This window comes from Aspergillus lentulus, assembly GCF_001445615.1.
Source record: "Aspergillus lentulus DNA, contig: Alt09, strain: IFM 54703, whole genome shotgun sequence".
NCBI classification, from domain to species: domain Eukaryota; kingdom Fungi; phylum Ascomycota; class Eurotiomycetes; order Eurotiales; family Aspergillaceae; genus Aspergillus; species Aspergillus lentulus.
This window is the reverse complement of record NW_028322117.1, coordinates 646,545-674,291: the sequence shown is the minus strand read 5'-3', so window position 1 is coordinate 674,291 and position 27,747 is coordinate 646,545. Positions and strand designations below refer to the sequence as shown.

General features: G+C 49.8%; 10 protein-coding genes across 10 annotated transcripts; 6 read left to right on the top strand and 4 right to left on the bottom strand.

The window, feature by feature from the left end:
- Nucleotides 1-309: 309 nt before the first annotated feature.
- On the top strand, nt 310-1,653 carry ALT_5076 (proteasome regulatory particle base subunit RPT6; the record flags this gene model as incomplete). The annotated part of the gene is made up of 3 exons (XM_033564161.1): nt 310-544; nt 630-1,305; nt 1,395-1,653. 3 exons carry the CDS (start codon nt 310-312, stop codon nt 1,651-1,653), a joined length of 1,170 nt encoding a protein of 389 aa, XP_033420052.1.
- A 3,235-nt stretch (nt 1,654-4,888) lies between these two features.
- Nucleotides 4,889-6,457, top strand: ALT_5075 (uncharacterized protein; the record flags this gene model as incomplete). The annotated part of the gene is made up of 1 exon (XM_089599856.1): nt 4,889-6,457. One exon carries the CDS (start codon nt 4,889-4,891, stop codon nt 6,455-6,457), a length of 1,569 nt encoding a protein of 522 aa, XP_089455733.1.
- A 967-nt stretch (nt 6,458-7,424) lies between these two features.
- On the top strand, nt 7,425-9,818 carry ALT_5074 (putative ubiquitin fusion degradation protein (Ufd1); the record flags this gene model as incomplete). Its single annotated transcript, XM_089599855.1, has 1 exon — nt 7,425-9,818. One exon carries the CDS (start codon nt 7,425-7,427, stop codon nt 9,816-9,818), a length of 2,394 nt encoding a protein of 797 aa, XP_089455732.1.
- Nucleotides 9,819-10,152: 334 nt separating this feature from the next.
- On the bottom strand, nt 10,153-11,217 carry ALT_5073 (transporter YIP1; the record flags this gene model as incomplete). The annotated part of the gene is made up of 2 exons (XM_089599854.1): nt 10,153-10,716; nt 10,867-11,217. 2 exons carry the CDS (start codon nt 11,215-11,217, stop codon nt 10,153-10,155), a joined length of 915 nt encoding a protein of 304 aa, XP_089455731.1.
- A 315-nt stretch (nt 11,218-11,532) lies between these two features.
- On the bottom strand, nt 11,533-13,312 carry sam50 (SAM complex subunit SAM50; the record flags this gene model as incomplete). Its single annotated transcript, XM_033564641.2, has 4 exons — nt 11,533-12,746; nt 12,801-12,987; nt 13,083-13,199; nt 13,280-13,312. 4 exons carry the CDS (start codon nt 13,310-13,312, stop codon nt 11,533-11,535), a joined length of 1,551 nt encoding a protein of 516 aa, XP_033420532.2.
- Nucleotides 13,313-13,656: 344 nt separating this feature from the next.
- ALT_5071 (ubiquitin-conjugating enzyme E2) lies at nt 13,657-14,609 on the top strand (the record flags this gene model as incomplete). The annotated part of the gene is made up of 3 exons (XM_033564640.1): nt 13,657-13,683; nt 13,739-13,818; nt 13,883-14,609. The coding sequence occupies 3 exons, from the start codon at nt 13,657-13,659 to the stop codon at nt 14,607-14,609; spliced, it is 834 nt and encodes a 277-aa protein (XP_033420531.1).
- A 1,829-nt stretch (nt 14,610-16,438) lies between these two features.
- ALT_5070 (holocytochrome c-type synthase) lies at nt 16,439-20,131 on the top strand (the record flags this gene model as incomplete). The annotated part of the gene is made up of 6 exons (XM_089599853.1): nt 16,439-16,907; nt 17,067-17,328; nt 17,397-17,612; nt 17,666-17,939; nt 19,167-19,825; nt 19,882-20,131. 6 exons carry the CDS (start codon nt 16,439-16,441, stop codon nt 20,129-20,131), a joined length of 2,130 nt encoding a protein of 709 aa, XP_089455730.1.
- Nucleotides 20,132-20,939: 808 nt separating this feature from the next.
- On the bottom strand, nt 20,940-23,041 carry ALT_5069 (ABC1 kinase family protein; the record flags this gene model as incomplete). Its single annotated transcript, XM_089599852.1, has 4 exons — nt 20,940-21,117; nt 21,198-22,540; nt 22,609-22,902; nt 22,949-23,041. The coding sequence occupies 4 exons, from the start codon at nt 23,039-23,041 to the stop codon at nt 20,940-20,942; spliced, it is 1,908 nt and encodes a 635-aa protein (XP_089455729.1).
- A 797-nt stretch (nt 23,042-23,838) lies between these two features.
- Nucleotides 23,839-25,131, top strand: ALT_5068 (uncharacterized protein; the record flags this gene model as incomplete). The annotated part of the gene is made up of 2 exons (XM_033564636.2): nt 23,839-24,159; nt 24,214-25,131. The coding sequence occupies 2 exons, from the start codon at nt 23,839-23,841 to the stop codon at nt 25,129-25,131; spliced, it is 1,239 nt and encodes a 412-aa protein (XP_033420527.2).
- A 269-nt stretch (nt 25,132-25,400) lies between these two features.
- On the bottom strand, nt 25,401-27,687 carry ALT_5067 (uncharacterized protein; the record flags this gene model as incomplete). The annotated part of the gene is made up of 4 exons (XM_089599851.1): nt 25,401-26,926; nt 26,974-27,090; nt 27,146-27,280; nt 27,336-27,687. The coding sequence occupies 4 exons, from the start codon at nt 27,685-27,687 to the stop codon at nt 25,401-25,403; spliced, it is 2,130 nt and encodes a 709-aa protein (XP_089455728.1).
- Nucleotides 27,688-27,747: the final 60 nt, after the last annotated feature.

The window sequence follows — 27,747 nt, the reverse complement described above, 5'->3', positions numbered from 1 at the left end:
ACACTCACACATCAGAAGTGCGGCTGCCAGAAAGTGGCTGGTGCTCCTATTGCTGATATCAGCTAGGTATCTGCCTACAAACTAGGTACAGCTCACCTTCTCCTACTTGCTAGCTGCTTCCAGGACAATTTTCTCCGCCCATCCATCCATAACTCCTCTAATTCTTGTCCATCTTCTCGCATCGGGGCTCTTGATCTTTGGCATACTTTGTTGTCTCTTGCTTTTGAATTGGTAAATTCTCCGAAGTATCGGTCGTTGTGTGGTCAGCAGCTTGTGGATCAAGAGGAGCGTCATCGACCGACATCCGCCATGGCGCTGGACAACTACTATCGCAACAAGATCGAGAGCATGAAGCTCGAGATTATCCAAGGCCAGGCTGTTTTACGTCGACTTGAAGCACAGCGCAACGACTATAATTCGCGAGTTCGTCTACTACGAGAGGAGTTGGGCTTGCTTCAACAACCTGGTTCTTATGTGGGAGAGGTCGTGAAGGTGATGAGCACCAAGAAGGTTCTCGTCAAGGTACATCCAGAAGGAAAATATGGTACGTTTTAGGCCCCTCGCCTTTGCCTCGAGCTGTTGATTGAGGTCACCTGGGTGAAATGCTAACTTTGAATGTGGTGCTGTAGTCGTCGACATTGCAGACGGGGTCGATATTACGAAACTTACCGTAGGCAAGCGTGTCGCGTTGCTCTCCGACTCTTATAAATTAGAGAAGATGTTGCCATCATCCGTCGACCCGCTCGTTTCGCTTATGATGGTCGAGAAGGTGCCTGACAGCACATATGATATGATTGGAGGCCTTGATCAACAAATCAAGGAGATCAAGGAAGTCATTGAGCTTGGTCTCAAGCACCCAGAATTGTTCGAGTCTCTTGGTATTGCGCAGCCCAAAGGTGTTCTTCTTTACGGGCCGCCCGGAACCGGTAAAACACTGCTGGCCCGAGCGGTAGCCCATCACACAGATTGCCGATTCATCAGGGTCAGCGGGTCGGAACTCGTTCAGAAATACATTGGTGAGGGTAGTCGCATGGTGCGCGAGCTGTTTGTCATGGCTCGAGAACACGCACCAAGCATTATCTTCATGGACGAGATTGACAGTATCGGTTCCAGCCGTATAGACTCGGCGGGCTCTGGGGATTCGGAAGTGCAGCGTACAATGTTGGAGCTGCTTAATCAGTTGGATGGGTTTGAGCCCACAAAAAACATAAAAATCATCATGGCTACAAACCGACTTGATATCCTGGATCCTGCTTTGTTGCGGCCCGGAAGAATTGACCGGAAGATTGAGTTTCCACCGCCATCGTAAGTTACAACCCTTCTTTTGTCCAACCTCTTTTTGTCTACGAAACTTTATGTTTGTGACTTACTGATTCATTTCTTCTCGATGATAGGGTGGAAGCTCGTGCTGATATTCTACGCATTCACTCACGGTCGATGAACCTGACGCGAGGCATCAACTTGACGAAGATTGCGGAGAAGATGAATGGATGCTCGGGAGCAGAACTGAAGGGTGTGTGCACCGAGGCAGGCATGTACGCGCTTCGGGAACGGCGAGTGCACGTCACACAAGAAGATTTTGACCTGGCCACTGCCAAGATTCTCAACAAACACGATGATAAGGAGGTTGCTGTCTCCAAACTGTTCAAGTAGAGGGCGCTAGAGTTCTCGGAAAGAGAGGGAGGAGCAGAAGCGGTTTAACCGCTGAAGCGCAACACTCTGGCGACGGGCGACGGACGACATGTAACAATAGTTCTACTTTCAGCATGATCCACACCATTACTTTACGTCCCCCGGCGAATACATGGCATTTGCTACTTCACGATGACTTGGGGTTTGCTCCATGTATATGGCCAGCTGCCCAGACAAAGGCGCGATTGAAGTGCATAACATTGCACCAAGTCTGCGATCCGAGGTTGTACCTAGCCTGTAGATGACGTCGATTGAACATCTAGCGGGCGGATGTTGGGTTCTCATGCTCCCTGCTGTGTCAGTCTCGACGTAGCACCCGGCCAAAAGGGTTGAGGTCGATTTGTAACATTCCTACATCGACACGTCGTACATAGTGGTAGGTCGCACGGTAGTTCTTGGCGAGAAAGACGGTCCATATTCCGCCATACCTTGCGCATTCTTAAATAGATCGACGGAACATATTGTACAATCTACCAAAATCCATCCCGCAGCCAATGCGAGATTGCGAAAGCAACTAGATAGTCACTCGCCAGTCCTCGATAGACTCCTAAGATATTTTCCTGAGTGATCGATGTCTTGATCTTCGAGGTTCAGGAATGCCCAGATGTCACTATTGGGAGACTATTGACCATCCATTAATGACTTGACAGACTTGGCAAATATGGATGAAGGTATGAGGCCTACTCAGGCTCTGCCAAGCAAAGCAGCCAAGACTATCGAGGAGGATGAGGAAAGGATATTGGTATGTGGTCCAAGTAAGGTAGTAAAAGGCCTAGCCTACCACTATCGTTATCATTGCCACGGGTCTTATCTCCATCGACAATAATAACTTGATGGATCTAGCCGGTCCATAGGAATGGTGGGTAGATTTGTAGACTATCTACCGTAAGTACTCTATTACTGTGACACTGTGAGTAGCTAGATGATCTGCAAGGATCTTCGCTTGCTCGACGATCATTCTGTCTCTAGAGTAGGTACCTCTCTAGTCTTCTACCTCTCTAAATAGGTACAGGTGATTACTTGAATAGTACAGTAAGAGAAACGGCATCATGATTGTAGGTAACCCCTTCTATCTATGGGTTTGAGGCATATATAACCAAACAATGAAGTTGAGCAAGTGCTTCTGATACTAAGTGATCACTTAATCCAATACCTATGGTATAGGTAGTATCTATACAGGAAGTTGACGCGTCGTTCAAACAGACATCTTTCCTGGGGGAGTCTCTGTGGCATGCGCGTGACTAGGAGTGGGTCATCTTTCTGAAGGGTCTCGGCTTTAGTGGGGGCACTGGAGATCTGATGACCCTATGCCGAAGTATTATTGTTGAAGTAAGATTACCTTACAGTCTCCAAACAAACTGCAATCCTAGACAGGAATCAGGTCATCATAATAGGTAATAGTTAATGATGTTGAGAAGAGCACAAAGACATCAATCTCTTCTTCACAGCAAAGGCTGACGGCCGCCCTTCTGGTCGACGGTTTCCTCCATCCTTAATACCCACATACGTCTCTTCTCTCTATGGCATCCTTCGTCTCGGGCGATTCGGCCTCTTCCAAGACCCGAGTACAATGGATGCCTACCTACATGATACCTACCTTAGTATGCGAATTCCGTTTATTCCACCCTTGTCCTCCAGTCCGTCCAATCCTAGGTCTCCTCGTGCGGCTGGGCTGTGCCTCCCCTTGCGCTGCTCGTTCCGCCGGGTTGGCCAAGTTAACAGAGATCAATTATCAGTCCATCCTGATTGTGGAGTCATCCACATGTGGCCAGGATCAACGAAGTCCGCACCCTTTTCCGAATACTCCCAACCAATGATAGCTTGCTTCCCTTTTTTACCCTGATCGGTTTGCCAGATCATCTGCGACTTCTCTAACACCTGTTCTAAGAGTCTTGCACTCTCGCCGTCAGATTCCCCGGCACGGATAGAGCGGACTCTGTCTACCTAGTCCCGGGTTTAGTCCCTCTCTGGCGGATGAGATTCCTCCGTAACTTAAGACTCTCCCCATTCTCCGCAGTGGGCTCACCCCTTTCGCTTTCATGGATGATGGAACTTCTTTCCATCTACTGTATCTAGATACTAGATAGAAACTGACCTATTATTGGCACAGTAATGATCAGAAATCATAATATCCCTAGGAAAAAAAGGAAAAAGAAAATAATGGACAATCATTCTTGGCTCACCTACAGATTTCATCCCGAAAAGTGAAGTGGGCTCCTATCTCTTTCTGTACAACATAATGCAATCAATAATCAAAATCCTATGTCTGTACCTCCGTGCCTAAATGATACGAGCTCTCTTAATACCGAAGCTTATAAAGGATCTTCTTCCGTCCTTTCTCTAGTAAACATAGTTCGTCCTTTACTTGCCAATCCAAGTGGCTACTCTATTATCACTTGCCTACCTATCCACTCCGTTCACTGCGCTCTTCGAGTCTTCCACCAGCCTTCTAGAAAAAAAAAGAAAAAAAAAGAAAAAAAGCTGGCTTGTTATATGGTGGAGTCCCCCGGACTTGCTCTTTTAGTCCTTCCGTATCTCGCTACTCCGTCCTCCGTATCCTCCGGACCATACAATTAAAGGTACCTAGTGTATCTAAGGTAGTTTAATGATTGAAGGGGGTTATTAAAGGTAAGCCCTGATTCATCCATCTATCCGTCATCCCCAACTGGCTGCTACCTTTATTGTTCACCGGTATCATCTTTCCAAAGTGGCTGCATTCAATGTCGATTCTCATTCGATTTCGCAACGCCCCGTCTATCCTTTCCCCTTCTTTCAGAATGAACAACTTATTTTCTTACTACATGATCTACAGCGGTCATGGCCCCACACTAGTACTGACAGTACTGCCGCTATCTGGTCTTTTGTATTATGTTACCATCATTAATTATCGCATAAATGTGGTGGCCAATTTATCCGGCTATACTTAATATTTATATACTTATACAGCATTCAAGCACACGTTATCATTGAACCTTTTGTCATTATTCTACAATCGCCACTCCTCGTCCCCCCTTCTTTTTTTTATATATTTCGTCTTCCTTTCAACTGATCGATGTCGCCAAGGTCCTAACTGCTCAAACACATCGGGTCTGCTTGCGTGCAACTTTGGCCGACCCCAGTTCAATTGTGTATGATGGCCGAAGGCGAACTCTGGTATTCATTAGTCACTGCCATCGATCCAGTTAACATCAAAGCCATGCCCGCTGTCCTACAATCAACGATCAACCTACTCGAAAATGAGCTGGCCAAAGCCAGGGCCGCTCTCAAGGAAATCCAGCCCAATGCTGCTCCCAGGTTCACTGCTGGGGATGAGCTCGCCATTGGTGCCATCGCCGCCTATCGTCAAAATCTCATTGAGCGTGCCCCGGACTTCTACTACGGAACTCGGCGATTGACCCCCAAGGAACTGGGCCTTGTTCCAGTCGTTCGGGAGGTGCAGGTAGCTTCCGAGGAAGAAGAGGTTTCCCAGGAGGAGAATCAGTGCTCTGTGACCGTGGTTCCGTCGAAGCCAGCATCTCTCACCGATGTGCTGTCCAATAACTTGATCCTCGATCATATGGCTCCCTATTTGTCGGTTTCGGGCCTGTTCTCATTGGCATCAACGTGCCGCACCCTCCGATCCGTGATCATGGAGACACCTTACGTCTTTCGGCATCTTGACCTAAGTCGATGTCGTGGGGCGCAGCTGCAGAGGAGTTCGACAGTCGACGGTAGGGCTCAAGCCTTGGGTAATGAACCTATGGACGAGTCTGTTACCGAGGACGAGTTCTACTCAGCCCCTTTAAAGAAGATTTTCGCAAAACTCGAACACAAATCGCTTTTACAGGACGTGCGCACCTTGATCTTGGACGGGTTACCCGTTCCGGCGGACCTAATAGCAGACATTGTGCTGAGTGACCGCTTCAATGTGAACATCCTGTCTATCAGAGGGTGCCAACATCTGAATGAACGTAAACTTATGCAGGTCCTTCAATATGCCGTGCGTCCGACTCGCCCTGCCGGCAACCCTCGGGTGAAAGGAATCTATTTTTTCACGCCACCGAACCTGGCACAAGCTGCAGCACGAAGCAGGTACCGCAACTGGTGGAGTTCAAGGTGTGCCGGTCAAACGCCGGTGGAAGCGAGACCGCCATCGCGTCCACATGACCAGCCCCGTGAGACTTACCGGCAGAGCGCCTGGTACTCGCCGTCCGGCAAGTTACTGACCGCTAGCATTGAGGAAGGCTGGGCACAGACAATTCAGAAATGCCACGGCATCATCGCTTTTGACGCCGTGCTATGCCGTGGGCCAAGACACGACCCCAATGCTATGTTGGTTAGCCAGGATGGGTCTCAGCATGAAGGCCGCTTGCTTGGTCCAGCGATTGCTACTGTTGCCCTCGGGTCTCGCGGATGTGACGGCTGTCACAACTCTCCCGAGGGTCCAGCGATCTGGGGACAGTCCCCAGAGGAGACCTTCCCTCTGCTCACTCCGCCCCCCTTCCACTCATCCTCCATTGTGGCGGCAAAGCGCCCTTCGCTTTTTCCAGGGGCGGAACATCCTGCCCTGATTGCCCGCTGCGCAGATTGCCTTGCCGATCGCTGGTGCCACCGTTGCAACAAATGGTTTTGCGCCGACTGCCTGCCCCATCCACAACGTGTGAGCTCTAATCTTTCGCCGCATCAGACTGCAATGAGAGCTTCTCTCGGCAGCAATGACCCGTCTCAGGTATGCAAGCTTGAATATGCGCATGTTCAAAGCCGAGGCGATACGGCAGTTTACTGACTAAGAATCCTAGAGACTGGAACGTGGAGTGAGTAAAGATTGCTGGGAATGTGGCCCTACTGTAAGCACTTCTCATGAACGAGCGGAAAAAGCGGGCAGTAGAAAGAGAAAAATCTCGAAGCTTTCAACTGACTGTATCTTCAGTGCGCCGCATGCAAACTTGATTGCCAACGAACGTGCCAACACTGCCAAGGACTATACTGCATTGAGCACAACGAGGGCTGCTCTTCGACAATGGTAAGTACTTGCAGTTGATTCCCAGCGACGACCCGTAAGGCAAAGTTAATTGGAATGGTTCCAGTGTGACTGGTGCAACGCCAGTTCGCGCCATCGGCTTAGGCAACTTTATTAGCACGTTGTCGAGAGATATCCGCCGATGTTGAGGTAGCTTTGCGAGGCCCCTATTGGCATTCTAACGTGAACACTGCGACAACTGGTTATGACTATGATATGAATGTTGCGGGCGAATTATTTTATTTTATTTTATTTTTTTTTTTAATTGAATTCTTTGAATCTCCCCTTCTCTCTCCTGTTTCAGGCCCTTTTTTTTTGGGCGAAGTGTGCCGTTCTTGAAACTGGTCCCCCATGGGAATCGAGCTCCCTTGAACAGGTCATTTGAACCCCGACCTCCCACTCTCCCCCTCTTTCTACTGTTTCTCACAATTCTGGGTATTTTCCTCTTTTCTTCGCAATTCGAGACGAAACAGTCCACTCTTCTGTGCGTTGAGTTTCGGATTGAGTATCTTTCTTGTAGGCAACCAAGATGATGTCGTAATCACGGAGGGGCAAAATTCCCCCACGAGGTGCATTGGTTATTGATAAGCGGCTCGCATCTTCCAGAACGACCGTAATTGTTCGATGGCGGCGATGGATTTCAACTGCATGCGCGCTGAGGGGACATAAGATGTCGCTCACAACGGATTCCTTCTTTGTCGCCCCATTTCCGATAACATTCCGTGTCTAAATCATGGCTCGGGAGCAAGATTCATTACAGTGGTCATCCCCATTCTTCGTTGCTCCACCACAGCGCACACCCAAGTTACCTGGAGATAAGATTACTCTGCCACAATCGGCCCTCGAGCAGCTTCTGGCTGCTGCTCCGTTGAGCGATGTGTCGCCTCAGGGTTCCTCGCGCCAATACACCAGTACCTTTGATCCTTTCAATCCTCACACATTCGCCGCCGAATCGCGAGCTCGAGCGCAGCATTTGGACCGCCAAAAGCAGTTACCCCATCCACTCACTTTCCGACTCGTGAACCCCAACAATGATCGTGCAATATATGCAGGGATACGAGAGTTCTCAGCTGTAGAGGGAGAAGTGGGTCTCAGCGCTTTTCTACGACAGGCTCTCGACATCGAGGATGAGCCATTCCAACTACAAACCGGTGAACATGTGACAGAGACGGCAGAGTCCACGGATTTGAACAATGAAGGAAGACCAGAGTCTGTTCGCTCGACGAGCCATTCAGGCCCCACAGTTACAGTGCATGCCAAGCAGTTGCCAAAAGGCACCTATGTGCGCCTACGCCCTCTCGAAGCTGGATACGACCCAGAGGACTGGAAAGCTTTGCTGGAGCGATATTTACGTGACAATTTCACCACTTTGACTATCGGGGAACTCCTTTCGGTGTCTGGGAATCGGAACGAACTGTTTAGATTTCTTGTCGACAAGGTGGAACCCGAAGGCGACGGCATTTGCGTCGTGGATACAGATTTGGAGGTTGATATTGTGGCTTTGACTGAAGACCAGGCAAGAGAGACATTGCAGAGACGGTTAAAGAAAGCTTCTCGTGCTCCCGGCACCAAAGGAGGCAGCTCGATAGGCGGAGTTCTCGCCGTGGGAGAAACAGTCACTGGACAGGTGATACCGGGCGAATACGTGGACTACGAACTCAGCAAATGGGATCGTGAGGAGATGATCGAAGTTGGACTCGAAGGAATAGATGACGCAGTTGTCTATTTGTTCGCGAGTCCGTTCTCCTCGCGTCAGCGCAATCGACCCAGGTTGGACGAGCATGTATTCGCCGACTTCTCAAGCCAACCATCGAAAAAGCTTCGTATCCGGCCAACCAATGTCGAACTAGAGGGGGCCGAGGCGCTGTATCTTTCGGTGCATGGGTATGCTCAAAGCGAGGCTGGTGACGAGATGGCATCAAGCCAGACCTTGCCACTTCGTTATAGCATCCGGGTCGTGCAAAGCCCTTCAACTGTTCAAGAGGTGGAACAGACGGGAGACCAGTTAGATACTCATGAACCCGGCGATGTGCAGTGTAAGAACTGCCATCAGTGGGTGCCTCAGAGGACGCTTGTTCTGCACGAGAACTTTTGTTTGCGCAATAATGTGCTCTGCCCTCAGTGCGGCAATGTCTTCCAGAAGCGCTCTCCAGAATGGGAAAATCATTGGCACTGCGCGCGCGATTCTTCCCACGGTAATGATAGTTCTAGCAAAAATAGGCATGACGGTATCTTCCACACCAGGCGCTCATGTCCTGGTTGTGGATTCGAAGCCGACAGCCTCCCGAGCCTCGCTCAACATCGCACGACTGTATGTCCAGAGAAGCCAATTCTATGTCAGTTCTGTCATCTGGTGGTACCGCAGCGAGGGGAGACAGATCCTGACATGCTCGACCCTGAGGTGTTGTTGTCCGGTCTCACTCCGCATGAATTGGTTGACGGTGGCCGGACGACAGAATGCCATCTCTGCAACAAAATCATTCGACTCCGAGATATGAAGACGCACCTGCGCCACCATGATCTCGAGCGTCTCTCTCGACCGGCGCCCCGTATCTGTTTGAACCAGAATTGTGGCAGGACGCTCGATGCACGCGTAGTGCAGAGCACAATTACCCCAGGAACCGACACGCTAGGCCTTTGCAGTATTTGCTTCGGACCTCTTTACGTAGATACATACGATCCCGAAGGAAAATCACTTCGTCGCCGCATCGAGCGCCGATACCTCTCCCAGCTGATGTCAGGATGCGGGAAGTCCTGGTGTCAAAATGAGTACTGCAAGACAGGAAAGCAACACCGGCTATCATCCAACGCTAGCGATGGCGGGTCGACGTCGATGAGCGCCGCGCAAATTTTGGCCTTGGTGCGACCCCTGATAGACGCCATCAATCTCCGGAGGAACGCGCCGAACACTGCGCCTTTCTACCTTTGCACCGATCAAGTCGGCCAGCAGCGACGAATTCTGGCGGAGATGATTGCCGCCGAAGGAGCCATGACCGGAGGGAAGGCATATGATCTACCATGGTGTGTTGCTGCTGTCGAAGCCACCGCTGGGGATCTTGACAAAGCACGAGAGTGGTTGACAAACTGGGCGCCTGCTAAAGATGAGGACAAACGTTCTATTAGATGATTTGACTGGATGTGCATAGACCTGCGATCTAGGGTGTCATATGGATATAGAACCTAAGTGATGAATGCTTGATGATATGATCATTCTACCCGAAACCTGTCTATTAATATTCTCTTTAATTCATGTCATTGCTTCTATGAAGAAAATGTGTAAGCTCATTTACCGATTGGCTAAAAGATATTTATCATAAGTATGGGGCTTCTGCATCGCCACTGAACAAGAATTTCGACAAAGAGAATACACGAGGCTAAAAACAGATCATGCAAACATGGGTCCCGAGCGGCCAGATCAGAAGTACAACCAAGCTTGAAACGAAGAGTGATGCACTTAGCCCTCAAGCGGCGCCCGTTTTAGCGGCCAGAGTACCACTGCCGCGGGACGAGAAGATCCCCATGATGCCAAAGACAACATAGAATAGGGCAAGCGGGTAGGCCACCAAGCCTCTCATACCACGCATCCGGGCCACAGCGCAGAACATCCCTGAGGAACTATACGTGCACCAGCCGACCGCGGCCGTCGTTAACAAGTACCCGAACAGAGTATCCATCGGGATCAGAATCCCCACAAGACTGGTCAAAACCAAGGGCAAGAAGCAGTAACCGAGAACGCTGGCTGACCGGGGAAACGTCAAGGTGGCAGAGAAATGACCGACGGAGGACGCGTCGGACATGGTAGGCTTGTGATGCGGGTCGTAGTTGGAGGGATCTGCGGCATTGGGTGCCGACGCGGTATCAAGAGCGGGCGACATGAGACTAAGAATCAAATGCAGGGCGACGGTACCAAAGACGGCGACACCGTAGATGTAGCCGTAGAAGACCTTGCCCGAGAGAAGGAGGAATGTCCCGTAGAGCACGATGTACAGGAGAGCCCCGTACAGATCGCTGTCGTCCATCAGATGCTGATCAATGCGAGCGAAAGGATTGAGCACCGTCAAAGTCTGTAAGCGATCCAAAAAAAAAAAAAAAAAAAAAACAAATCAGCCTTTCTCCGTCTCAACACAAACACAACGTCTTCTCGTCATCAAGCCACTGGACAGTCCATTACCCACCTTGGTCCTGATATGCTCAAAATTCACTCCGAGCTCCTCCAACAACGGCGGCTCCCCTTCATAGCCCTCCGTGCCAAAGGCAGCCAGCCATCCTGTCCTTAACCCGCCCTGTTCACCCATCCTCCCACTCACTCCAGCCGCAGGAGACCCAAAGCCACCATATCCGCCCCCGACCCCTCCAACGGGATATGCCTGAGCAGTGGAGCCCGAGGGCCCGCCAAATCCGCCATAGGTAGCTTGCGATGGTGTCGTATGGCCTGAGACCGAGGTGTATGATGACGGATAAAACTGGAGATTTTGCGGAGAGGCCTGCGACCCATAGGGCTGTTGCTGGGGATAGTATTGGGCCATTGCGGCCAATATGTAGAGTAGCGAAGACGATCAAGCGCTTGAACGGCACAGGAAGATTTGGAAGCTCGGATGTCTATTGAGTGCGATAGTGTAGGAGTATGAAGGCTGATTTTATCTGAAGAGGTTTCATGAATCGATCTGAAGCGGACGTTGCGGTTCGTACAGTACAGCTGTCGCTGTCGGCTGTGTGTTCAATAGCTCCCTTGCCTCCACTATGTGCTTAGTCAGACGGCATCCCAGCTTCCCCATACGAAGAACTAGATCAGATCTGAACGCTGTAAAATTCTATTCAAACTAATGCATAGTACATATTTTCTACAGGAAGTTGATACCGATTCCGAGCTGCAGTCCCTTTCTGCCCTCCTCACCCTTCCGCAATACTAGTGGGAGCGAGAAGTTCAGCTCAAATCGCGCAACAGGGTGGGCGTACACGAGCCCAATGCCTGCCGCAACACTAGGCAGCCCATTTCCTAGCTCTGAAATCGTAGCAGCCATGGCATCCTTCACTTCTGCGCTGTTCGCGGGAGCCTCCTTCTGCAAAGTGCGCAGGGGTAGCAGGCGGCCACCATTCACAAACACCTGCAGTCGTAGAGGCTTGTCCGCACCGACTCGAGGAAGAGGGAGGAGTAGATTTGCACTTCCCGCAGCATACACATCGCCTCCTACAGCATCGGCACCATCGTGAGGACCAAGTCCACAGAGGCGGAAGCCACGGACGTCTGTCGGGCCTCCAAGTACGAAGCGGTCATTGATGCGAGATAGCTGAGGTCGGGAATCAGAGTCCAGCCCCAAAGGATACAGAAGACCCGCACGGAAACCGGTTGTGAAGCTGATACCGCTGTCACCTTTAATTCCGGGAATTGGAATGGGAATTGCTCCCTGGGCTTCGACCTCCGATTTCCAAAACGAGACATCTCCCTTCAGGGGACCCCATCCGGCCAATTCGTTGAAGGCCTTGGCGTAGTAACCACGGGACGGAAGGAGAGGATTATCTCTTTGATCGGCGACCCAGCTGTGGAAAATACTGCTCTTTACACTGTCCCCTGCATCAGCCCGGACCGTGGGCGAGGCGTTCTCAGCCAGTCCGGTAATCTGTCTCCAGAAGCCATTGTATCCGATCTCATGGCGATGACCGGATTGGCTGAGCCAGCGGAGCTTACTCCAGCCACCCTTCAGTACTTCTTCATGATTCGCCCACGACTTCTGGGTTGAACTCGCAATACCACCAAGTTCGAAGCGGAAATCCGGATCGCTAAGAATGGGGGTTTCGAAAGCAGCTTGATAGGCAGACCTCGTCCTAGTGCCCATAGAAGCATTCAGGTTAAGAGTCTCTGCACCACCAAAAACATTGCGCCATAGGAGATTTCCATAGGCCGAGCCTTCAGTGTTTCCAAGATCAGTTCCTGTCTTCAGGAGTACACGGGACTTTTCCTTAACAGAGAAAAAGACATCGATGTTGGGTATTCCATTTCGCGAGTTCGCATCTTGTGACTGGTCGATATACAGTGAAATCGGTTGCTGAAAGATGTCTGTGAGCATATCAGAAACTGTCCAATACACTATTTCTTATCAAAGTGACAAACCGAATTTCCCGAGCTTGTCGGCACGAGACGAGATCTCTCGCAACGCCTCAGAGAGAGTATAGGGCCGCGATTGATTGACGCTTAAAAGTGGGTCGAATATAGATTGCAGGAACCTTCTGCGTGTATGAGTCGCATTAAGCACTTGGACCGACGATATGGCGCATGGAAGAGTTGAGTTCTGGTCAATCTAGTGTTATAAAGAGGTGCGTCAGTAAACCAGGTATTCGGTCTGCGTTCATCGCAGATTGAATTGCATAAAATGACAGGCCATTGAGCGCATACCAGCTCTCCAAGACGCATCTGCGCCTTTTGGTAGATAGCATGGACTCGTTCGTTGATGGCCTGCTGCTGCTCTTCAAGTACTTTCGGGTCGGCTCGCTGTTGGAGACGCTCGAAGATCTACATGATGAAATGGCACGCGAGCGTCAGTTCATACTCTTATACAGACCGGATTGATCATTTCCAATGGTTCCACATACGTCTTCATCTTCAGCAGAGAGTGGTGAGGACATTGCTGCGGCTGCAATGGCCAAAAGACCTTGTAAAGTCCTTTTCGGTTGGTCTTCGAGATGCTCCCGGCCGCGAGAATGAAGCCATAAACCTCACGTGACGTATAACCGCCCCTCGGACTGCAAGCGCATACATCAGCGACACTCCGCAGAATCCATCATACAGGCAACAGAGGCTATTCTACCTTCATATTCTCTCTTTCAAATCATTTGATTCCCTTGGTCTTAATTTTAATTCCTTCCAGCTCACTTTGCTGTATTTGGCGTTGTTGTATCTGGAGCCGAACCTCTCCCTCGACTTTATCAAGCCCCGAAAGTGACGGAGATCGTTGCATTAACCACCAAAGATGGCGACGAAAGCAGCGTACAAGCGAGTTCGTTCATCTACAACACAGTATATACATCTGAATTTGCTCTGACAATTTCTAGCTCACCCGCGAGTATCAAAACATTCAAAAGAATCCTCCGCCATACATTGTGGCGCATCCATCGGAGTCCAACATTCTCGAGTAAGTCTTTCCTGTTCCCATCTTCTCCTTAATACGTGAAAATAAGTGACTAAAAAGAGATTAGATGGCATTATATTCTCACTGGTCCTCCCGGAACACCTTACGAGAATGGTCAATACTGGGGCACATTGATGTTTCCTCCCGAGTACCCGTTTGCGCCCCCAGCAATCCGTATGCACACTCCAAGTGGCCGGTTCCAACCTTCGTCTCGGCTGTGCCTCAGCATCAGTGACTTTCATCCCAAATCCTTTAACCCAGCCTGGGAGGTTTCCACCATTCTGATCGGGCTGCTATCCTTCATGACTAGTGAAGAGATGACCACCGGTAGTGTCAGTGCTTCGGAGGCGGAACGGAGAGTGTTGGCTGCGCGCTCAAGGTGGTGGAACTCTACAGGTGGAGGTTCTCACATCAGCGCAACTCCAGGAGTGACTCCCACAGCGAGGGGAATTAACAATGTGAAGGCTGGAGATGGCGGCTTCAAGTTCCGCAGCGAATGGCCGGAGCTAGATCAAGAGAATTGGCAATGGATGAGAGAAAACCGCATTGATACGAACACTGGGCAACTTATACCCGACCCTAACTCCTCAGTCACAAAGTGCTCTCCAGAGACAAGCGCACTCCGCAGGCGTCCAAACGCAAGCGCGCCTGGACTCGGCGCGGTAATGGAGGGTGGCCAGGTCGCACGAGAAGTAGGTCAGAGCTGGGCTCGTCGAAACAAGTTCTGGATTGGTCTCGCCCTCATATTCAGCTACGCACTTCTTACCAGGCTGGTCAACGATGTTCAAGGTTGAGCTTTCCAGAATTTATTTCTCTTTCACACCAATACGCCGCTACTTTTCATCGAGTGGTCCTGAGAGAGCATCGTGAGTCTTTGAAATCGGTTCAGCGAAGGGAACAGCTAGCGACTAGGCGCCTCTTTTTGGCAGAGTTTCCTTTGTTTCATTGTGGCTTTAATCCCAGCTTCGTAATGGTGCCGTTATCTCCATTCTTTATTTCATTTCTGGGCGACTGACTACATTGCACGATTGTTCTGCAGCTATTGGGATTGCATTCTGCAGGTTTGTCGGTTTTACATGATCTCTGAGGCGTTCTAGACCAGGCGTGGCGTCCGGAGCTCTGATGATGGCCAAATTTGCCCGTCGACAATGTACTTCAATCAAAGTTTGAATAGCAAGAACTGAACCTTCATTACATTTGTCCGTAGTCATTGGGGGAAAGGATACTCTAGTTAGTTGATCTCGTCCTTATGGATGTGGGGGCCTTGAGCTTATTGTGAAAACAGTGACCGGGCGATAAAGCCATTTGGTTGAGGTTACACGAATGGGGCAACGTAGACACGATGTAGATACGATTAGAAATGGTGAAGACATCTCTCTGAAAAGCAGGATTCTGTGGGACAGTGTAGAATAGGTCAAGATTCATCTATTGATAGAAAAGGAGGAGGATAGCGGCTCCTCAGCGATCCCGCAATGCAACGACGACAATGATTATGATTGTCAACCAAAGTTTGGAACGAGGCGAATTCATATTAAAGATCGACAATTATAGGAAGAGATGCATCATGTCAAAGTTCGTGCCGAGCAAGAGAAAGTTACACTACAGAGTAATAATTATAGAAAATATACTAGATATGGAATAGTGATGATGGGAGTACCTCTCTAGTCGAGTTATCTTACTCCTATGTATGGTAGGTCCCTTGCCATTATTATTTGTATCCTCTCTCACTCTTTGTTGCAACTTTCATCCATCTTGGATTGTTCGTGGTCTCTTCATCTCACCTTCAACCCATTCTTGTAATAATTTATTATTATTCTGTATCATGATATGATCATCGTACAGTACTCACACGTGTCCATGTGTTGTGGGAGTGCATAGGTGCTAACGACATACACACTGTGCCCCAATAAGATCGATCTTCCATCTCACAGATTACTTCGTCCCCGAGTAGCCATACTAACACTTGCTGCATGGCCGCTGCTCGTCCCCCTGTGTCGGAGTTGTACTTGCAGATTCCTGGGGTAGTACTTTGATATTTTGACCTTCACGGCTACTCCTTTAGGATTCTTTTGCGAGGCCCTCTCCAAGGCCAGCAATGGACCGTCATCATGAGGTTCAGGGGGTCCCCAACCTTCGTGAATCGAAAGGTTCGTTCTATTCTGTCGTCTGCAGTGTCCACCATACGATGTTTTGACATCGCGCATTAAATTCGATTTTCTTCAGCTCTCTACTCTTCTCGTATCTCTTCTTTCATCCGCTTAACAGCTTGCAACTGTCTTGTATACAAAATTGAAGCTGGTATAATACTATTCTGAGCAGTCCTCTAAACAAGGAATGTTGCACTGCCTGGCGATTTTTACTGTGTGCCTGAGCCAGAGAGCTCGAGATGTCGATGGCCTATTTCCTTGATTTATTCCGCGATCTATGAAGTTCTTTGTTTCTGTGCAACGGATCTATTGCTACTTCACTGGCATACCCAGCTTTGACCAATATGCCTATCAATCGGGTCACACACTACAGGACAGCACTTTGATGTCAGATTAAGTCAAATCGAATAGGCTGTTTGCTTACTACATATCGTCCAGCATCGAACCCCATCCATCCTGCTGCGATTGACCGCCCAATGTACACCTTTATCGACCATGACGATGATCTGAGCTCCAAGAAAATCAAAGACGCCAATGCGCGCAAAGCCATTCGCTCTCATGTTATGCGTGACGTGCGCAGGCGAGAGCGACTTGCTGGCTTGAAGAGAGTCCCAAAGCGAGAATCCCGTCTAAAACAACCTTTACCACTCTCTGCGTCGATTTCACCGCAGGCGGAAAGCTCCACGTCCGAGTATCTGTTGGAAGCAGGGGTGGCTTCTCCATTACCCGCGTCTTCCTCATTCGCAGACTCCAACCCTGCCCGTAGTCTTCTTAGACCCCCACATGAACGACGGCGACCGATAGTATGGAGAGCTGGTTATTCAGCGGCACCGACCCCTGCCCCCAACCCTCTGGCTTTTCCGCCGTCTTGGCTTCTTGATCCATTTGGTTCACTGCCGGGCGCTGGTGAGGCCCCATCGAGGGTTGCTCGTCTTGTGTTCTATTGTGAGTGTCCTGGTCTCTTACCTTCACCACACTGTGGCAGCAACTGTCGCACGAAGTTTTCAGGTTTTTGCACGGCAGAGCTTCCTGCAATAGCTGCAATTGGGAGGAATTCTTGAGATACGTTCCCCTGGCATCTGGCTAACGTTTATCGTCGAGAAGGGAAGTCTGTCTTTGTTCCAATGACGTTTCCGGAGGAGCATAAGATCAACGAGCAGGCGGAGACTGCATTGATGGTCAAATCGTCATTCTCGGATCCAGGAAGCTTTTTTGGACTGATGGCTATGTGTGCGGCTCATCGGGCTGTATTGGCCGGATACCACATCGATTGCTCCCGTGCACCGGACAGTTCTCGCCCAACCGGCCACGACGCAGATTACTATTTTATGAAAGCTAGATGCATGCAAGAGATGAACGCTAAAATGTGTGATTCTAATCGTGCACTGAGCGATGAATCATTTGATACAATGGTCAATCTACTGACAAGTACAGTAAGGGCCACCTTCTCGATCTAGCTTCTCCTTCCGGTCTTGGACTAGGTGCCGATATTTCGATGTCGAATCTTTTTTCTAATCCTCCGCAGCTGATCATAGGAATGTTCGACGAAGCTCGAATACATCTAGCTGGCTTGAAACGCATGGTGGAGTTGCGGGGAGGCCTCATGGCAGATAGCATCCACCAACCTTCGATGCTAGCAGCCATCATCACGTATGTAGTGGCATTCCCAAATATCCAGAGGATCGTGTTAAGCATGGAATTAGGTCCGACGTGAAGGCAGCGTCGGGTCTCATGACCAAGCCATTGTTCCCTCTTCCCTGGGATCCTCGACCGGTTCCGTCTAGTGCTCAACAACGGATTAGACCACCGGCTGCGTCGGTATTAGCGAGGCTGGGTGCAGCATTCTCTGCCAATGACATTCTCAGTCTTCCTCTACTGAGAATCTTAGATGTGATGCGTGATATAGTTCTTTACAGTCAGGCCTACAGGGAGAGACCCGCGTCTCTTTATCCTGAGGACCATGAGCTTTTTCGCGTGGTAAATTGCGAGACCGAACACCGGCTCCTTTCTTATATATACACCGATGACTATCAAGGCTCACCTTTTGGAACACAATTGGACATCAGTCCTATTGAAGCTGTCACCAGAGTCGCCTGTATCTGCTTTCTCAATCAGTTTCTGATAGTATCACCGCCATCGAGTGGGCTAGGTCGCGCCTTGACTAAGCACTTGAAAGCATCTATGAGCAGCTGTTCACTATCCTTAGGTCCAAAGTCGGCCAAGGCCATATACGGACTACTCGCGTGGGTATTATTCGTCGGGGCTCAAGGTTCAGCCGGACAGGTGGAACATTCCTGGTTCATTGACCGGCTTGCTCGGTTGGCCATGCTTCAGGGCTGGCAGAAATGGGAACAGGTAGCGGACATTTTAGCTGACTATTTCTATCTACCTGATTTTCACGGAGCAATCTGGGAATCAGCCTGGGAGGAGGCTGTAATCGGGCTCCTTTCGGAACGATGTATCGGGGTGTACTCCAACTCTTCACTACGGGCCTGATCTGGTTTAGTGAGTCGAAAGTCATGCTATGTGAGGAATACCACACGAGGTCTCCAGGCAGAATTTGGATACCCGGAACCATTTATTTCGTGCAACATCCCAGGTAGCAAAGCGTATACAAAGTTATCAAAGCCATAAATTCCAAGCTATACCGATTTAGACCTGTAAGCATGCCCTAGTGAAAGCTCAGAAATATTTATTTCAGGTGAATTGAATCAGAAGCGAAATTAATAGCAAATAATCGCCGATGCCATAGTGGATAAATGCACAGCTGTTGTACCTCATCCATCACTCATCCTCTCTTGCATATGCCATCAACATGATTGGCTCCATGATTAAATATCACGTGATATGTGTATGATAAGGTTACGGACCGGATTTATCCGAAGACCTATTTCTTGCCAGAAATTGTTATTATGTCATCTGCCTGAAAGTTTTTGGATGTTAATAGTAGGAAATATACTCCATTGATTTATCCGTGCTTCAACCCTCGAACGAATTTGAACTTAGTCCTTCACCATCAATACCTTCTTCTTTACTATTTATACGGTAATAGTCTCTCCAATATGGGTTGGTTTTGGGCAGATCCGCAGGCAAAGTCAACGCCTGTGGCACCAAATCCTCTGGCATCCTCTGATGCGTCCCCTCCAGTTAGTACAAGATCCTGTTGGCATATCTCCCAGAAACCGTTTAATTGACTTCGTGCAGCCAGGATGTCCCATGCATGCTTCCAACGCTCCTCCAGCCTTGTCTTCGCCGTCTGCTCGGTCTGATACTTCCAGCTCCTGCCCTGTTCGATCCCCAGACTCTCCATTCTATGTGCAGCCGAAAACTACCGTGACGGACTCTCCTCGGCCTCCCGCTCCCGAAACCAGATCGACTTTGTCAAAACTGAATCCTCTTAACTACATGTTCTCCTCGATTTCTCAAGAGCGAGCACCGAATCAGACCGTAGACCTGCCGGTGGAACGAGAGCCTTCCTCCATACCTAGAGGCGATGCAGACGGCAACTGGGAGTACCCCTCCCCCCAGCAAATGTACAACGCTATGCTCCGTAAAGGTTACACCGACACGCCACAGGATGCTGTCGAAGCCATGGTAGCGGTCCACAATTTCCTGAATGAAGGTGCCTGGGCTGAAATAGTTGGATGGGAGCGCCTCTTTGCTAAGGGCCTGGGACAAGCGTGGGAAAAGTGCCGAAAGGGAGAGCAAGGCATTGCCCTGGAAGCAATGAAGCAGGAGATGACCGGAAACGTCGATCCAGCCAGTGAACCTCGACTCCTCAGGTTCAAGGGTCGGCCACAAGAGCTTACCCCCAAGGCGCAGATCCTTCAAGCTTTAGGTTGGCTGTATCCTGCCAAGTTTGGGTGAGTCGACGTGATTTCCATTGACGTTGAATTGTGCTTACACGGATATTCTACAGAACAAGTCCACCTTTTGATCGCCACGATTGGTTTGTGCTCCGACAGACGCCATCTGGGCCCAAAGAAGTCCGCTACGTGATTGATTACTATTCCGGCCCCCCCGAGCCAACTGGTGAGCCAGTGTTCTATCTCGACATCAGGCCAGCCTTGGACACCCCAACGGCGGCCGTTGAGCGTCTAATGAGATGGGGCGGCGACGTCTGGTACAGAGCTAGCGGCGGTGCCGTGCGAGAGAACAATAATTCGTAATAACACGCTCTGCGGCCAACACGCGAAAGCGTACGATTGGATGAACCGACATATTTCTTATGGAGAATGCATACTTGAGAGCGCGGGCGACTCTGACAGTTGGACGAAACATTCAGTTCTCGACATCACTTTTTTTGCTGTTGTTCATCTCTTCGCTTCACATGCACATGCTTGACTGTGTTCCTGCTTTATACAAGCAATTGGTAATGGAGTTTAGTGGTAACCTGTCTTGTTTTGAGTATGGGCTCATTGTGCTTTTCGCTGTTTTTCCTCCATCTCCTCTCACTGGTCTCTAGGGCATTGTACTATACAGCAATATTAATGTATCGCAAGAGCATATATATACAGTCACGTCTAATTTCATTGTAAACAAAACGTATGAGCTATTGATCTTCTTTTCTGATCACAGACAAGTATACATGGTTAGGATGTCTATATAACTGAGTCGTTTTTGTTCATCAAGTCAATGTACATATTACGTGCCCATCCACTATCATGAGTAGTAGGGCAAAGAACCTATATATAACAGGAGCAGGGTTTTATGAATATCGCTCGGGTTGGAAATCAATCGAGAGGAGCTCTCACTTCTGTCGACCAGAGACTGCTTGAGGTTGCTGCAATTGAGTGGCTGCCGGCTTCTGAAAACCCCAAGAGCTGACCCTGAAGTGTCAATCATTGCAGCGTTTGCATCGTATAATCGCCGCAGTACCTGTAAACCTAGGAAATGTAAACATCACCCTGAATTCCGGCCTTGTAAGTAGTGACACAATTCTAGATGAAACGTGAGGGGCTGCTATTTCGCCGTCTGTTAAATGTTTGGAGACAACAGATCATATTTCACACACTGCTCCACACTCTCAATGCTAGCCTGGAGGAGACCACGCGCTTCGAGGCCGACCCAGACACGAAGCATGGAAGTATCGCCCGAACGGACGGAGCTAAGAAGAGTCGCACCGGAACCAAGCTGCCGCAAGATCGGAAGAGCACTAATTGAATTAGCCATGGATTGTGGAATAGTTGGTCCGAGACCCCTGATATCAACAGAGAGACAAAAGTATCAGCATACCTCTTGAAGAGATCCAGGCCTGGATCCAGACTTCGACCGATGCCTTCGAGAAGAAGGATAGAGATGACCACATTGACAAAATCGCCCTCGAGCCGAACGTGATGACTTCGAACCATGGATAATACCTCGCTCAGCACGTCCCCGATTTTGATGTTGCCCAATGCGAATGTCCGTGATTTAATGTTGTAGACCAGGTGCTCCATCTTCAGCGCGAAGACATCCGCGTCGATGACTTCTTCCGGCTGACGGCACCGCTCAACCATCAATTGGCCCGCTCTGAACCCGTCAAACTCGGCCACCGCTCGAAACAGGTCGAGGAAGTTTCTCCGGTTGGTCTCGTTGAGCTGGGTCACTAGGCCAGTGTCGATAAAGATGAGCTGGGGGCGATAGCCCTCAGCATTCAGCTGGGAAAGAGCAGCGTGCCAGGCCTCTCGATTATGGGCGTGCGGCCTCAATCGGGCCAGTACAGTCTCGGTCACATCAGCTTCGGCGGCGGTTGGTGCATCTGAAACCCGACTGCGCTTGCCGAGTGATAAGTCCAATTCAGCCGGTTGATAAAATCTGACCATTATATTCCCCGGGTGCAAATCAGCGTGAACAAAGTTGTCTATCAGAAGCATATGAAGGAACGCATCCAGACCCTCGTTTGCGATCTCTTGCTGGTAGACACCCCCTCCAACATCCAAGAAAGTCTTCAGGGGGATCCCTTGAGCGAATTCTTCGACAAGCACTTCACGCGTGGTGTACTCCAAGTAGGGGTAGGGAAACCAAGCGGTGGTTCGTGATTTGAACTTCTGGCGAAAGATCACAAGGTTGGATGCCTCGATTCTGAGGTCCAGCTGTAGTTTCATCATCTCACCAAACTGCTGTACTTCATCCGGCAAGGACAACCAGTGCATTGTGGGGATGGCATTAATCAAGGATGCGAAGAAAGACATGATTCGCAAATCCCTTCGGATCACGCGCTCAACTTTTGGATGGAGTACTTTAATGGCCACGTACGAGGACGGAACCCGTCGCGGCGAACTCTTTACCAGCACGTCGACGTTCTTTCTTACCTTCCCGCGGAAGCTTCTGTCCTCCAGTGTCAGAGCCTGATCGTCCATCACAGCCAAGCTCGACTTGAGCTTTGCCTTGTATACTTGAGCAATAGCCCCCACTCCTAGCGGTTCCTCGTAGAACTCCTCAAAAATCTCCTCGAATGGTAGACCATTGAAAGCCTTGCTTATCGTCTTTTTAGTCTGATGCAACGAATGCGCAGGAGCATGAGAGTGTAGCGAAGACATAATGTTGCACATTGCCGGCGGAAAGATATCGGTGCGTGATGCAGCCCATTGTCCGAGCTATGGGGAAGGAATGGTAGTCAGTACGTGCATGGTAGCCAACTAACTCATGTACGATGGGCGCTCACCTTGATGAACGCTGGGCCAGCACGCTCCATTGACCTGACTAAAAAGCCGTACCACCAAATGGCCCCTGCCCGCTCCCCCTTTCCATCGTCGAGCCGCCGTCCAAACCATATAGCAGGCACTGTAATAATGACAGGAATGAAAACAATCGCCAAATGGACGAACCGAAAGCCGGTAGCGATTGGGTCGTATATGTAGCAGTACCAAAACACAAAGATCTCTTCACAAAGCTTCGTCAAGCCTCGCGCATCCTCGGAGACACTTTTTCGAATCTCTTGACGCGAAATTTCTAGCATCTGCATCTCCCCAGTCTTGTCATGACCATCTCCATTCTCCGCCAACTCTAGGAAGGCGCCCGGCGTCAGCGCCGCAAACAGGACCGTTCTTCCCACGGGCGCCTTCCTGTGAAATGGTCTCCACGGACTTGGAGGCCATGGCGTATGTTTTGAGCGGAATCGAAATGGCGTTGCAAAGCGGGTTAGTAGTTGCGGACTTCCACCACCTCGGCACCAAAAGAAACGGCCAAAGAGGGTGGCCGTCCTCATATTATCATGCAAGGGCAAGCCTTTTCGGACCCAGGAAAGTCATCGACGGGTAGATCAAGGCTTCTGCATGAACCTGAAGGCCGCCCATGAGAAGATTGATGTGATATTGCCTGGTGGAGGACCGGAGAGCGAGACCAACCCGAGGGCGGGCGCCGCACGTGTCACGACGTCATCGGCAGCATCGGATCAGGAACATTTCCTCCTCTCTCATCATCATGATGATTGACGAGACAGAGCAACCAGAAGGTAGTCTGATGGCTGCTTTATTCTTATCTCTCTGAGAGGTAGTTCGGTTTCATATTACGGTGTTGAATCAATTATCTAAGATGACTAGTTCTTCGATTGGTCACATTCCACAATCCAGGCGCTGCCAGCCACCAACCTCCAGATTACCACCCCATGATTACCACCATGATTACCTGTTCCGGCGCAGGCTGGTCTCTTGCTGTTCCTGGTAGATATTGATTAGTCAAGACGAAACTGTGCTCACTCACCGACTCTTTCGGTCTAGGTACTGCGATGGCCGGAAACAGGCAATGTTTTCACACTCCACTATAGCTGACAATTCGGGTCGTCATGCCTCAAGTATCTCTGAGTACCTAGGCGGAGACATTGGTCTTCAGGCGTGACATCTTCCTCTGCTTGATTCTTTTGAATGCCCTTGAGGTACGGTCATGCCAGTCCAGTATGAGTCGCCTCGAAAAGCTCGACGACGTGGAATCGCAAGACGAGGATGCCTCAAGAGACCTGACATGGTCCACTATAGTGAAATGGGGTGCCATCACCTATATCAGCATGCTCATTGTGTTCATCAGCATATGCAGCTGTTATCCTTCACTCATTGAAGTAGGGCTGCTTTCACTGCTATCCCACCGACGCTCCTCCGGCCCCTTTCTTGCGTATTCCCACAATGTTGGTCCATTTGAGAAACCGGCGGGGTTTGACATCGTTGCACTGGTGCCCTACAAGCATCATGAGCAGACGTCTGTTTTGGACTGTTATCTGCAGGTATTGTTGGATCTTCTCCTGTGGTGACGAACTGGTTGAACTGATCAGTCTCAGAAACATCTTGTCAACAATCATGGGTTCCTAGACAAAGTGATTTTTATTCCGCAGTCGAATGATACAGCGAGTCTTGAATGGCTGGCCTCGATTGTCCAAGAGACGTCCGCCTACAGCATTTGGACATCACCGGCTAACATTGACCGGGAAACGAATAGGCGTACGCTGTTCGTCTGGCTGGACGGCGATATCGTCTTCCTGGAAGACCACACCATTCCAACCATTGTCAGAACAATGCTCGACAATTCGGATTCATTAGTGGTCTCCGCAAATGTCATCAACCAGGCAGCTCTTGAGGCACTTCACAGTCATTCTGGGGTTGCTTTGCCCTACCTCCCAGAACTTCATCAGGCTTCGGCAGCTGCGCAACTACCACCTGCAGGAGACCTAGACTGGCGTACTTCAAATCTTCCAGCGTGGACCGGACCAAAAGATTTTCGGGTCCTAAAAGGATTCGCTTCGCCCGCCAACAAGCATCGCTGGCTCCTTTCAGATGATGAACAGGTCGACCGGACTCCGATCAGCACATCCATGTACACCACTGATGGACCGGGCTTTACTGATTGGACTGTCAAAGCTCAACAGCATTACTCTTTCCTGCACCACCTTGAATTGAACGAACTTTACCGATACAAATTCCCCAAGTGGAGCAATCCTACAGACGTCAGCCCGAATCTTCTGTGCTTCTGGGACGCTGATGCGAATGCCGTGCAGTCCAACATCCTGCCCAGTAGTTCGTACGTACCATTCGGATTTGTCGAGGATGCCAATAAGTCTAGCAAACGCATCGTTATCGATGGCAAAGGTTTGGCAACACATTACTCGGCGGACGCAGGCGCCGAGGATCTGCACTCTACTGATATTTTTCAACGGTACGAGGCCTACGCGAAAGAAATGATTTGCCCCAATGTTTCCTGAGTTTCTGGTTGCCGGGGAACTCGTGTACCGGAGTAATGGTCCGGTCACGCATCGTTGATTCTCATGTCATCTATACAACCCAGATATAGGATAGTTATACACTGTTTATAGACTTGATTCTCTTCCAAAACAGATAAACGAAGCCAACCGCCAGGTTTAGCCAGCATGGTCTAAGGTTTGGCATGTAATCACGAATGGCTAGTCTTCATAGCCATATATACCTAGAAACTGCTTCCATATTGATGACGGGAGATGTAAGGGACAGAATCTCAATCCAGCCCCGTCCCTTGCAGCTGCCGTGAGACATGGCTATGCATAAGCCTCTCCAACGTGGCTCGCTGGGGAGCTGAGAGTGCATTAGTCTGCTCGGAGTTCGACATTAGTAGACGCTTGCAGATATTGGAGGAAAAGCACTGCTTTTGACTTACATCATTTTTCAACAGCTCTTGAATAAGAACTACGATATTATCGCGATCCTTGGCTGCCTTCAATTTGTCCGCTTCATTCGCCGAGTCACAAACAGGCCTGCTCATCGTCTCCTCCAGTAACGGGTACAAGTCCAGCTTCTGCAGGCAGTCGATAACGGCGGCAGTGCCATGTTTGCTCGAAGCCATCAAAGCCAAGGCGAACCAGCCCTCGCTCCTGACCACAAGCCATTGCGATTGAGCAATCATAGCACCAAGTGGAAGCGCAACGCCCTCGTGCATAGTGAACAGACGCTCGAGCAGTGTGCTAGCCTCGCTGTCCGCTTCGCGAGACTTTGGCACAATTGTGCGGCAAATTGAAGCTACGATCCGTCCGACCTCCGTTTTGATGGGCGTGGAGTCCGTTTTCTCACACAGAGAGAGTAAGGATGAGAGGTATGTCTGTTGGGAGGTCGAGGAGTCCTCGCCAGTAGGAGCAAGTTCCAGCAGACGCGAAATGTTCGCGATCGATGAGATGATCACTTGCCGAACAATGCTTGTTGCCGCAAATTGGACTTGAGGGACCGTCTCGTATCCCCATAGGCGCGAGACTGCAGGAATGATCCCAGCATTGCCCAGGTATTGTCGGTTATCGCCAGCTATAGCCAAGTTCTTCAGAATTCCAAGTGCGGAATGGAGAACTCCTCCTCTAGCATCAGATCTCAGAATCGATATCAACATAGAGTGTATGTTCATCTTTCGGACCATCGCTTCGCACACCACGTCTGATCGTGCCAAGTTGCCCAGCATCACACATGAACAGATTTGAAGTTGGTCTTCGGTGGAAGCCAGCCAATCTTTCAAGGTCTGAACAAGAGGAGACTCAAGGGGATATACCTCGGAGAATTTGGGTGATGCAGAGACTTCTGAAAGTGTTTGGTTGATCTTCAGCTGCAGCTGCGCCAGTGCTTTGGTATCATCACTTGACGAAGGGTCTGCTTTGATATATAAGGACTGTTTGAGGACAGACAACACTCGTTCAACTATACATTGACCAACGCAAATATCCTGGAAACGTTCCTTGTCCAGATAGGCCATGAGACAATTAGCAAGGCATACGAATCGAGAGAGAGCAACTCCATCTGCAGACAAAAGATCCAAGAGAAGTAGGATTGTTCCTCCTGGCGATTCTCGGATTCCTTGTTCTGCCATCGGTTTTGTCAGCATGAAACGCGGTATGACAGGGTAGGCCTTACCTTGCTCTGCGAGCAGCTCTATGAGTTCGTATGAGAAGTCAAGAAGCGCCTCATTATCTTCGAGTAAGCCATCCTTGATCAGTCTCAAAAGAATATATACTAGTTTGTTCGCCGCCAGTTGACTTTGGGCTGGCTCTGTATAACCGTTAGAACCATAGCCTGATACTGGAAGATATACCAACCATAATCAATGCAGATGTTGTATATAACAGGAATCACGACATGCACAAGTTCTGGGCTAAGACAGCTGAGGATGGCAGCTGTATAGTTATCCTTGACAACAAGGGCTCTGTTTTCATCTGGAGAAGGTCAAAATTACCGTAACTTGGGTCATTCATCAATGATGCAGCTTACCAGTGTCAGCACAGGAATTGCCGACTAACCGTAGAGCATGAAGGAGTACATCTTCGTCATGGTACTCTCTCGAGGCGATGATCTGAAGGAAGAAATGCAAGATGCCAGCTCGCCCGTATGGGACTCTCCAGGATGCTAAGCGGAGGTCAGTTAGTATCTCCCGATGATGAAACAGCCCAGGATTACGCACAGTTTCGACTCCCGTTCGCCAGAGCATCAGCTGCCAACGCCAGATAACTCGACCGGCACTTCCAGAGTTCAATTAGAATGGTCTGCACTTCCTCAAATCTCTCAGCACCGCCTGTAGCCTCTGCAAGCACGTCTTCTAAGCGTCGCAAAAGGGCCGCTTGCTCGTCAACTGGGACCGAAGAAATTGTCTGCACCGGTAGAATTGACGGTCCGGGACTCAATTGTGACAATATCTGGCCCAACGAAGGACAGTCCATGCCATTCTGTGCCTGGCTGGACGTCTCCTTCGCCAATTGATCTTCAGCATCAGGTCCAGCCGTTTGAACCACATCCGGCTCGTTGTCGGTGATCATGTCTTTGAACCGATTGCGTATATAGCCACTTCTGTAAATATGGAGTATACCCAGACAGTA